General features: G+C 43.5%; 1 protein-coding gene across 2 annotated transcripts; it reads right to left on the bottom strand.

Moving 5' to 3' along the window:
• Positions 1 to 7,690: 7,690 nt before the first annotated feature.
• LOC111252562 (oxysterol-binding protein 1-like) lies at positions 7,691 to 10,938 on the bottom strand. 2 transcript variants are annotated; one of them, XM_086992396.1, is made up of 9 exons: positions 10,801 to 10,938; positions 10,507 to 10,611; positions 10,325 to 10,402; positions 9,982 to 10,116; positions 9,822 to 9,890; positions 9,531 to 9,658; positions 9,180 to 9,354; positions 8,824 to 8,952; positions 7,691 to 8,652 (listed from the first exon to the last, which is right to left on the bottom strand). In XM_086992396.1, exons 2-9 carry the CDS (start codon positions 10,591 to 10,593, stop codon positions 8,587 to 8,589), a joined length of 867 nt encoding a protein of 288 aa, XP_086848522.1. In that variant the 5' UTR covers positions 10,594 to 10,611; positions 10,801 to 10,938; the 3' UTR covers positions 7,691 to 8,586. The 2 variants fall into 2 exon arrangements, with proteins under 2 accessions (XP_086848522.1, XP_022666430.2); XM_022810695.2 differs by having other exon boundaries at positions 9,531 to 9,643.
• Positions 10,939 to 11,201: the final 263 nt, after the last annotated feature.

Here is an 11,201-nt window from a genome sequence, read left to right as displayed (position 1 = left end):
CCCGTTTGCTTGCCTTCGAGCTAGCCAGCTACGATTAGATGATAGATAGATGGCGCGCCGCTGCTATCTCTTGGAATTTGCTTGGCTGTTGGAGTTACTGCTTCTTTATGTTGCCAGTGTCCTTCTGTGGCGTTGTTTTCTCTACGGCGGCGGCGGCGGCGGCAGCAGCGGCAGCAGCAACAGGCTGGGGGTGGCTGGGATGCTGCTACTGCTGCAGGTGTATACCCATATTCGTTAACGAGAACGCAGCAAACAGCTGCTGATGGCAACCTAGCAGGTATAAAGGCAGGTGAGTCGTCGATGGCTCGCTAGCCGGAAAGAGATATGTAAGCTCTGCAGGGCACCGAACACCAGCAATGTTGCTAGAGAATCGCGCCGCTCGCACGTTTACGCAGACATACACACACACACACGCACACAGAGACACCGGGAGTCAGCACATACGTCGTCCACACAGGGTCGACATGGTCACCAGCACCGAGATACCGATTGACACGCACAAATAGATGGGTACAAACAGGCAGAGTCCCGGTGTAACAAGCGTAAAGCCGATCTGAAGAACAGGCGACGGACAGCCAATGAAGCTATAACAGATGAGCTTCCTATATCTTCTAGCTATCTCAGTCAGTCAGACATCGATTAAATAGTGAATCAGTCACTGATCACTGAGTTAAGAGCTGTGTGAGTAAATAAGTTGTTCTTAGTCAATAGGTCACGACTGTGGCCGCAGAAAGCCTTGCAGGGGCTCTAGCAGCAACAACGGCTACGGCGGTTTGTCTTCGTCAGTTTATTGTTGAGTGGTTTGTTCTTGGCATTTTGGCGGTGAGTGACCTGCGGTGGGGTAAGGTCGTGCACAGCGGAGTCCGTAATCGCTTTGTGACACTGATCTGCTATTATGCTGCTGTTGCTGTCGTTATTTCCACCCCTGTTGACGTTACATAGAAGAGCACTGCACGACACAGCCCAACATTACATCTAGGCGCCGTCATATTCAACAATGTTTTTCCCAGTGGCTCCGTTCATTGAGAACACCTCGTCTTGTTCATGATTAATCCGTGCTTTTAATTATATCATGACAGTAAGAACGGCCATATAGGCATCTTGTTCAGTTCACTTCTGTAAGATGGCTGCTAATGGTGATGTGTACAATAATGACAACGACGACGACGACGACGACAACAACAATGACCACGACGACGACGACGACGACGACGACAACCACGACGACGACGACGACGACGACGACAACGACGACGACGACAACAACGACGACGACGACGATGACGACGACGACGACGACAACGACGACGATGATGACGACGACGGACACGCCATCGCTATCACTGCACGGCGATAGCAACGATTATGACGACGACGACGGCGGCGGCCGCTGCACTGACAACACGCCGCGGTAGCCCTGCTGTTGCTGCGTATACCACGAAGACTCACCACCGTCAACACGGCCGCGATCACCGACCGACTCAGCAGCATCGAGCAGAGACAGAGAAAGCGCGAAAAAAAAGAGAGCGCGCAAACGAACGAGCGACAGACAGACAGTCAAACACACACAGATTGACCGACCGACCGACCGACGGACGAAAGCGAACGAATCGACGACGACAAACAAAAGTAACTAGGTGCAGGAGCGAGCGACAGAACGAGCACAGTAACAACAAAACGTATCACACCATCGTCATCGTTGCCATTACCATCACCATCATCAGGATCAGCAGCAGCATCAGAACCGCAGTCGTCGCAGCGTCAGCCTGTACCAAGGTCCAGCAACAGCGGTGCTACCACTACCACTACTACCGCTACCACTACTACTACTTCTACGATAGTCTTTTTAGAGGCATCGCTGCTTGACGAACAGCTCGAAGAGCTAGCCGCTAGTGATCTTGCCAACTGGCAGTTCAACGTCGTCGTCCTCGTTGTGGTAGACGTAGACGAGGAGAAAAATAGCAGCGAAAATTCTCCTCGCTTCGGGAGTTTGACGCTGCTCGCTGCAGATAGAGAGAATAGCGGTAGCGTTTACAGTCCCCGCCGCCGCCGTCGCCGTCGTCGTTGAAGTTGTTGCTCTGCTTTCAGCTGAAGTAGTGGAGTTAGTTGTCGGCGCTCTAGTAAAATCTGTAGTAGCTGGCGTTTCGTTGGAAGATCCGTTTGCAATCGTTAGGACAATTGTAATTCGTAACAATGGTGAAGACGCTAGCATACGTCAACGTGTGCTGCTACGCTACTGACTGTGCTTGCCGTGTCGTTGTCCGTGCCTGCTGCCGCTTCTGTGACCAGTTTTCAAGAGCGACAGCAGCGGCAGCGATACCAGTGAAAGACGTGAGAGTTATTGTTGTTTCTACCGCTGGTTTAGTGGCGTTTGTTGATTGGAGCTAAAAAACTCGCTTGCCTACTTCGGCGGTGGCTAGCGTCCGGCTGTTGGAGCCTGAAGCTGTTAACACAAAAATAACAACAACCGTGTAACACAAGCGACAACGCTGACGACCACGACGACGGCAGCATTACTGTGGCCTCTTGCCGCCTGGCTGCTGGTCTGTATCCGTTTGTCCGTCCGTCCGTCTGTCTGTCTGTGTCACGCCTCTGTCTCAAGCTGCTACCACCGCCCCTCTTCAACGCCGTTGCCGCTGTCGCTTACTACTGCTGCCATCTGTCTGTCTGCCTGCTTTCCCTCGCTGCTTGTTCGCTTTGTGGGTGCGTGCGTGCTTTCTCAGGGCTCGCTCGCGTTGCCGTGGTTCATCGCCGCTGCTGCTGTCACTCCGGGTGCTGTTTCTGCTTGTCGCCATGTGTAATGGGCGGGTGACGGCTGCGCATGCGCTTCTGGCCCGGGTGCACATGCGCGAGCCATGCCGCTATCCAAGGCCCGGCGTGCCGGCATGGTCAGGGGAGGGATCCGCGGCAAAATTCTGCCTACGCCGATTTCAGCATTAGAGGGCGCGCGTGTCAGTGTTACGCGGTAGACAGCGGCCGACGCCTACCCATGTCTTTGGGTGTTGCTATTGCTTTTCAGAATTGCGCGCGGCCGAAGCGCTGTGGAGAGGGCCTTGCGAAGAGAGGACCGACGGGAAAGGGCACAAATTCGGGGCAGCTACAACGACGCTGCTGCCAATGAACGAAAAAGGGGAGGAGGAGAACTGTCGCCGCCGCCGCCATTGGCAAACAGCAGCGTTCGACGAACGGAATGACACACGGACGACAGAACGAAAAAATTGGGGCAAGGGAAACGATAGGAAAGGGTGACTGGACGACGGCATCTGCGGCTGCAGCAGCACCAAACAGCAACACGGCCACAGCGTCAACAGACGCTCTCCTCTCAACGCCGCATTGCACACTACACTAATTATAGATGACTCGTGCATATCTGTATTATACTCGACGTGTTACGTATCGTTTCCATTGCTATCGCCGCTGCTGCTCGTGCGGTGCGTCGACGTACCACACTGCCCACTATATGGCACCACTATTTCGACAGTGACCCGCACAGCTGTCCAGTAACAGAAAGCGGTTTTTACGTTTGTTGTGTGAACAACCATGAGCAAATACGACATGCAAACACTTAATCATTCTAGTTACGTTGATTTTTATTTCTTGATTATAGTTCTGATTCACACGGTCCCTGCTATACCTGTAATCTATATCACTTATAGCATCAATAATTGATCATCTTATTTTGTAGTAACCTTGGCAAGTATATGAGATATATGAAGGTGTCTGGTATCCACTCAGAATTAAGAGAACAACATAGTCAAACGATGAATTTCTTCAAATTCTGAACTGGTTTTCGTCATTCTCCCTTCGAATCTGATGAAAATTGGTGATTATCAACATCATAAATGCCCTTGCCAGAGGGAAACTGATGTTTTTTAAAAAGCAGGGAATAAGTCAGTGATAACATTCCCATAAACGATAGTTTTAGTAGTGATTAAATGTTCTTGCCAACCAGGCAAGCTGTTTCATTTGTGGCATAGGTGCTATGGTTGGCGATGCAGTTAAAATCGCAAAAAAGTTACCCAAGGTTCCCCGGTAATGTTCGACGAGAGATAGCCCAAGCTATGGGTTTAAAGGCAGGAGTGACTCGCGGCAAAACGTAAGTAACCAGCGAATCAAATCGTGAGGCACGTCGATTTTTGCAAGGCGTGCGCTTGGTTTGATTTCGGTGCAGAACTTCGATGCCGATGCGATGGAACCGTGAGAAAGCTTCAGGAAGAAACTGTACAAAGGCTTTTCCTTAAAAGAGGTCGGCTCGTCAAACTGCTGTCATAGAAAAACCAGGGAAGCGTACAAACCGTTTACGTGCGTTGAATGAGCTAGAGAACAAGTTTAAAATCAGCGTGGTTCAAGGAAACATTCGAAGAACCGCCAGGGACAACCACTATAGCTGAGTTCATCACAGAGGCTATCGTACGTCAAGTTAAGCCGAGAGGTGCGTATTTATATGTCGAAGAAGTCTGAGACCCTCTTCTGGAAGCGCACCGAGCGAAAAGGGAATACCCGCTATTGTCGTTGTATTGTCAGAAAAGACAAATTAATGCGCAAGGTTCATTAACAAAGGTTGGAGTTGACAAGGCAAAGCAACCCGAAATGGCAGGCTTCAATTGTATCAGCACTGTCAGGCGCGAGCATCATATAATGAAGCCTGCAGCCCGTACTCCTGGTATTGAAAATAGCGTCCCTAGTGTATCGACCATGGCGCATCAATTATTCAGTCTTCTGTAGGTGACAATAGTATGGGTGTTGTGCGAACGATGAAAGATTCTTAGGCTCGACGTTAAGGAAAGTATACTACATCGTACAGGTACGATAGACCACGTGTTTTTAACCTGCAATCGGGGCCACTTGAGCGTTAGCAGAACTATACACCGACCCATGGTGTGCTGTTTTTCGTATAAAGGGATATAGGTTAGAGCACTAAAGCTCATATGCGACTGCGACGTATGCTGATTTACGGGGAAGGACCCCGGGAATTCGCAAATCTCACGCTGAAAAGTAACCATCAACTCTTTTGACTGGGGTGGACGGAGGCTATCAGTACGAACATTACCGCGACAACAAAATTTGGGCCGGCTGCCGCGAGCTTGTGTAGTAGGGCAAGTCGGATTGGGTTGAAAACTGACAACTGTGCCTCCTGCTAATTTACACCCAAAGGGATCCCGGGAAGTATTAGACAGGTCACGTATATTGATTGATTGATTGATAGCATGAAACCAAACTCATTAGGCGCTAGAAGATATCGGCCGTGGAATGAGGCACCCTGAATTGTAATGGTACAAACATGACATTAATTAATATTTACATGTCAACGGCCGTTTAAGACAAAGGCAAGTAACTGTGAGACCCTCATTCGCGCTAGCCAATGATAAAGCTTGGCCTGTCTAGTGGAGAGTTAGCAGTTGTTACGTTATTATATAGTACTATTAATATTGCAGTACGACATAATGATTAATAAGACAATTTGACAAACTAATGTGCTCAGTAGACGTGTTTATTCGTTCTACATACAACGCAATATCAACACTAGTTTTGAGATTTCATTCAGCAGTAGGAATCGGGCCAGTCTGTAGCGAGTTAAAGTTACAACTTGTGTCAGTGAAGTGTTAATATTATAAACAGCAATAGCATTGCATACAAAACGTACCATATGACGACAAAGATTTAGGATGACCGCGGTAGTCTCTGAACCGCTGCGAGTCTTTCGAAACAGATTACTAATATTTTTGCGCAGAGATAAGGATAGAATTCTCGAATATTCGATACTGATTAGATGTTTAAAGATACGATCCTTTTTATTAGAAGATATCTAAATCTAAAAAAACTCGGTTGTTTTTCACGAAGTCCTGTACGGAATACATTCGGATCGTTTTAAAGAGCAAGATGTTTTTTTTTTTAAATACAATTTTTGATCTATGAGCCATGTGCACTCGTTTTGAAAGAGCAGAGGACGTAAATACCAGTTTGTGCTGGAATATGGAAATTGAACTATACGAGGTAATTGTACAGCTATGACAGGGATACACCTAATTTGTTGCTTAGTTCCCATTTGATGAATTTTACGCTAGGCTCAGTACCTACAGACAAACAAGTCAACTCTTAAGTTCTATTGAAAGAAAAGACGAGCCATCAGCTAGCTAGCTGCTGTGTGCCACTACATGAATGCTGGTGACAACACTGCTGCCGAGGCAACCATGAAAATCTATAGCCTAATCTTTGTTTGGACAGCGCCGAAACATAAACATACACTCAATAGAAATCGCAGGACTAATCTTACTATGAGTTGTGTACCTGAAAATCATGAAACGCACTGTTGAAGTTACGGCTAACACATCGTCTCTTTTCGCTCGTTATCAACTTTCAAAGGAGCCGATCAATGTATAAATGCAATTAACGCTGAATGGTGAGGATTACAGATATTTACCTTGGTAGTTACTTAACCTATAGTCGAATTTGCGAGATCATGTAGTACAAATTCAAGTAATGAAAAATTATTTTGACGCAGGAATTCTCTACGAAAGTTTCCAATTAAACGCGACATATGACTTGTCCTTATTGGTATCAGGTATGTCAAACGGTAAACACTTATAATTCTCACAGCTCAATAAACTTTGAAACATTGAGCGTCAATTGTGCAGTCGGATCAAGGCAAGACTTATAGGCAACTATGATATACGGGAAGGAGAAGCCACATAAGATATAGGTTATATAGGTTACTCCGTTTTTTCTAACGAAGAAACGCTAATTTTCAATTTGAATGCCAAAAAAAACTTAAGTAAATGCACAAGGGTAAAAAAAATTAAATAAACTTGCGTTATTGTGTCTTTTCTTTATCCAAAGTTTAAAAAGTAGGGCTCTTTTTTCAGATTTCATCGAACTTCTGCACGATAAAAATGCAAAACGATCAGCTCGTTTATCACAATTCCGCCCGTCTCAAAGTTATACTTTCGATACAAACTGAAAGAAAGCTACTACATTTAGTTATATTATATGACCATCCCGAAAACTGTATGGGTTAAAGTGGGGTGAGGCTATATAAGCCACAGCATTTCGAGCATGTATGAAACTGGAAATTTAAAGAGCTAAGTAGATTCAGGGTACAACTAAGCTTAGTAGGCACTCGTTGTACCATACTTTGTCAGCGACGCGTGACATGTGGTTGTTGCTGAAGAGAACTTCGACTTGCGTACCATTACAGCCGTGGATCAAAATTTATCATGGATAATTATTTATATTAGAACAAAGCATAATTAAAATAGTTACATAGGCTTCTGAGAAATTAACTTGGCTTTTAAGAATGGTGCTCATGCTGCTACTATTCTTGCGCAGTTCTCGAACAAAACAGCTTATCGCACCTTCGTGCAGAATCAGTAGCAACTAATATAGCCTCACCTCTATCCATATAACTCTACCATATATGGTATGAACTTACATGAGAAAACCAATACAGGTGCCTTTAATTGATATTTTTCGGAAACTAACTAATTGTAATATATCCATATCGGCCACATGAAAAATGTTTTTGACAAACATAATAATACAATTGTTCTCTCCTGTGGCATCGGTTATTTTCAACAACACCGTTATGAACATTTCGGCTCATATAGCTCCACCCCCACCTATATATCGTGGCTATCAGCAGTAATTGACACAGCAGTAATTGTGCTACTTCTAAGGCAAATGACTTTAAATATTCATATTTATTTTTTTTTATTTATTCTAACCAATTGCTAGGGATAAGTTGTTTTTACCATTTTTGTTGCTGTAATTGCCTGGAGTAAAGCTCCAAACTATTATATAAACGTGTATAAATCCCTGTCATCGCTACCAGATAACGAATCGTTAAATAGATTAGATTACTACAACAAGTCACGGCAAATTAGTTTAATAATAAGAATAGCTCAATATATTAGATGCTTTCTATAGAATTGTTGTTACAATAATTTGTTTATCCTGTATATCAACACTGCGCCTATTCCTCGAATATTGTTGTACATTCGATACTCGTTACAACATTCCCGTAATTTACGATTAGCTTAACAATCAATCAATCACCCAATTAATTAGTGAGTTGATCAATATTTTCTCTCATGTTCGCCTTTGCTTTCTCGCTTTGTTTGACTCTGTTCTCTGGACTGTCTCATAAAAGGGGACACCCGCAGGCTCAGTTTGCGCGGGGGGGGAGGGGGTAATGGGGCTAGACGGTTTGTCTTGCGCGTCGCGCCCAACCATCGTTCAACAAAATGTCCAACTAGTCGACCACGCTTTAGCATTCTGCATTAAATATTGTTCGTCCCGCCGTTGACGTTTGATTGTATTGATGGACGAGCACAAGAAAAAGATGACAATCACCACAAAAGCTTCTCACAGTTCTGTAACAACGCCCACTCTCACGCCCGTCCCCATCCGCTTGTTCCGTCGCTAACGCTCGCATCCACGTAACGCTAAATAAATGTGTATATTTATTTGCATGCGTATGTGATTTACTGTTAATGATTTCGTCAAACAGTAAGGCAACATTCTCGCAAACTTCCATATCACTCTGTGTGGAAAAACTAAACCACAGACTCTGCTTCCGATTGCTGTCATTTAATCAAGGTAGATGCTGGGACAGCGTTCCCACTGCTGAGTCTCTTTTGCTTTCCAGTATTCACCCTGCGATGTAAAACAAAGTAAAGTAAAAAGACAAGGACAGTAAGTACAGGGTTAGAAAGCACATCTAAACATATCAAATCACGGCATGAGTATGCTCAGTAGTAGAGTATGCACTACTAACAGTCACTTCGTAAATTTTTTCGTATAAAAGTTTCGTGTATCGCTATATACCTGATAGATATGGATAGGATTTCCAGTAATGGGATCCTTGTCTTTCTTAAACCATACGGGCTCATAAGGTAGATACGGACGACCCTCGCGTGCTGCGCGCTCAGCTTCCGCTTCGCGTTGACGGCGCACCTATGACAAAGAAAAAACAGAATAAATTGACCCAAATAAGATTTGACGTACGATATGTCCAAATCGCAATTTACATACCCACATCATTATACAGATTGTAAGGGTACGTAGTTAAATACTTAAATACACAACCTGTCGAAATCATGAGTTTTTAATATTACACTCGTATTCGGACCCATTTTACCTCCTGTCGTCTTTTTGCTATTGTCAATGCACCTGTTACTTACTTGTCTCTGTTTTTCTTCAAGCTGAACTTTTACGATGTTAGCTTCGTCGAGGTTACCCTCCTCCATAAGTCGCTGATCGGGTCGGAATCGTGAATCCGTAGGTGCAACACCATCTTCCGGTTCATTGAGCTGGCATGCCAACACGGTGAAATTGTACATTTTTTCGTACTCGCTCCTACTTATAAAAAGTGAACAAGTTTTATGTTGTACATACTTACTGTTTAATAAATATTTGAATTTATAAACGTTTTTAACACAAATTGTTGGTTTTTCCAAAAATCAGTTCCCGAGGTTTTCCAACATCGTCTTAAACTCGCGCAAAATCTTACGCTTTTACGCAAAGTGACTTACGGAGGTATAACTCTTTTCCAAATAACTTTGGGTGTTGTTGTCTCCAAAATAGGCTTGCCGCCTTCCGAAGCATTTCTTGCATCGGCTGTATTTACTACTCGAAGAACCTCCATCTGTAAAAAATAATGCTGAGATGCACTTAGCATGGGAGCGGTAGACGTTGGTAACAAGTCTGAATACGAATTCAATGCCGTTACATTATTGGATACTATATATATATAATATTATATATATATATATATACAAATGAGAGGTTTAATAAAAAAAAAAAAGCCTTTGAACATGACATACCTTTGAGTCCCACTTGCCTTGAAGAATCCAGTGAGCTGCACCCAGCGAATCGGTCACAACGCCCGTGACCTGTAAGTTATAAAGTACGCATTAGTCATATGCCCTTAAATCCCTAACCTTTACTTCATCTTCATCTTATGAGAAGCACTTATCAGCTTACCTTACGCTCGGAATCCCTAGAAAAATACGAATAGGGATGGAATTTGACGTGACATCGGTCGTTTGTTTGATGATTAATGATTTCCATGTCACCATGATTGTCCACCCAAAGCTTACCAACAATAATGTTGTGTACCTACAGAAGGACGGAGATGTTTAAATTTAGAAACAACAATTAAAAAAGGGGTTAGATAGTTTCGATAAAACGATTCGATAATCGTGATGGGTAATTAGTTATTTTAAACAATTTTATATTTTTAACGAAAGCGAATCGATGATTTCAATCATATAAAAGTTCATATTTCACACAATATAGTTTACCTGCTTTCATTTTTAATACAGACCGTTGTGGTAACCTTCTTCCACGTGAAATGATAACCACTCTCGGGAAATTCAAGATGAACAATACCCAGTGGAATCACCTGCACAATGTAAAATACAGACGCATTAAGTGAGATTTGCCAAGTGGCCCAGCTTCGTAACGCATATCGTAATGTTGTATCAAATTCGTTCTCTATCTATATACCTGAAGATATTTTCCGCGGAACTTTGAGGTCATGGTGAATTCTTGCCAAACACGCCAGTCTCTGCCTTCAGCGTACTGAGCTAACATGGGGGGATGGTGGGATACCTGAAAGTTTTTGAAAAGAGTTAATGCAATTTTAGGAGCTAGGGCTATATATATATATATATATATATAATTTAAGTGTCAAAATCTGCAGTATTAGAAAACCAGCAACGGAATACGAGTGCGTGAAAGCCTGTAACATAATTTTTCTAACCACATTCATGGATACTCGAATTACGTTGCGAAACATACCTGTTCCGATATCGTTCGCCAGCCAAGGTCTGCTTGGCGATCACACTCATAGGTTTCGCCTAAAAAGAAGAAATATTCCTTTATTGTGATTTTGGCAGTGCTTCAGAAGGCAAAGTGCCGATAGACATTGTTATTTTGGTACGGCACCTAGGAATATTTGCAAATATGCATAGGCCGATTCAGTATATATTGCGTCAAATATTCCAGAATTACAGCTTTCAATTTTTTTAAACCTAATTATATTATTAAACTAACAAGAAAGCATGTTTGCATAAGATAATTGTGGGATGAGTTAATAATAAACTGATCTCACAATTATCTTTTTCCAGCATGCTTTCCTATTACTTGTGACTTAAGTTTATTGCAACTTAATTTTGGTGTATACGAACTTACTTAATATA

This window comes from Varroa destructor, unplaced genomic scaffold (genome assembly GCF_002443255.2).
Source record: "Varroa destructor unplaced genomic scaffold, Vdes_3.0 BEIS01000006.1, whole genome shotgun sequence".
NCBI classification, from domain to species: domain Eukaryota; kingdom Metazoa; phylum Arthropoda; class Arachnida; order Mesostigmata; family Varroidae; genus Varroa; species Varroa destructor.
This window is presented reverse-complemented; position numbering and strand designations above follow the sequence as displayed.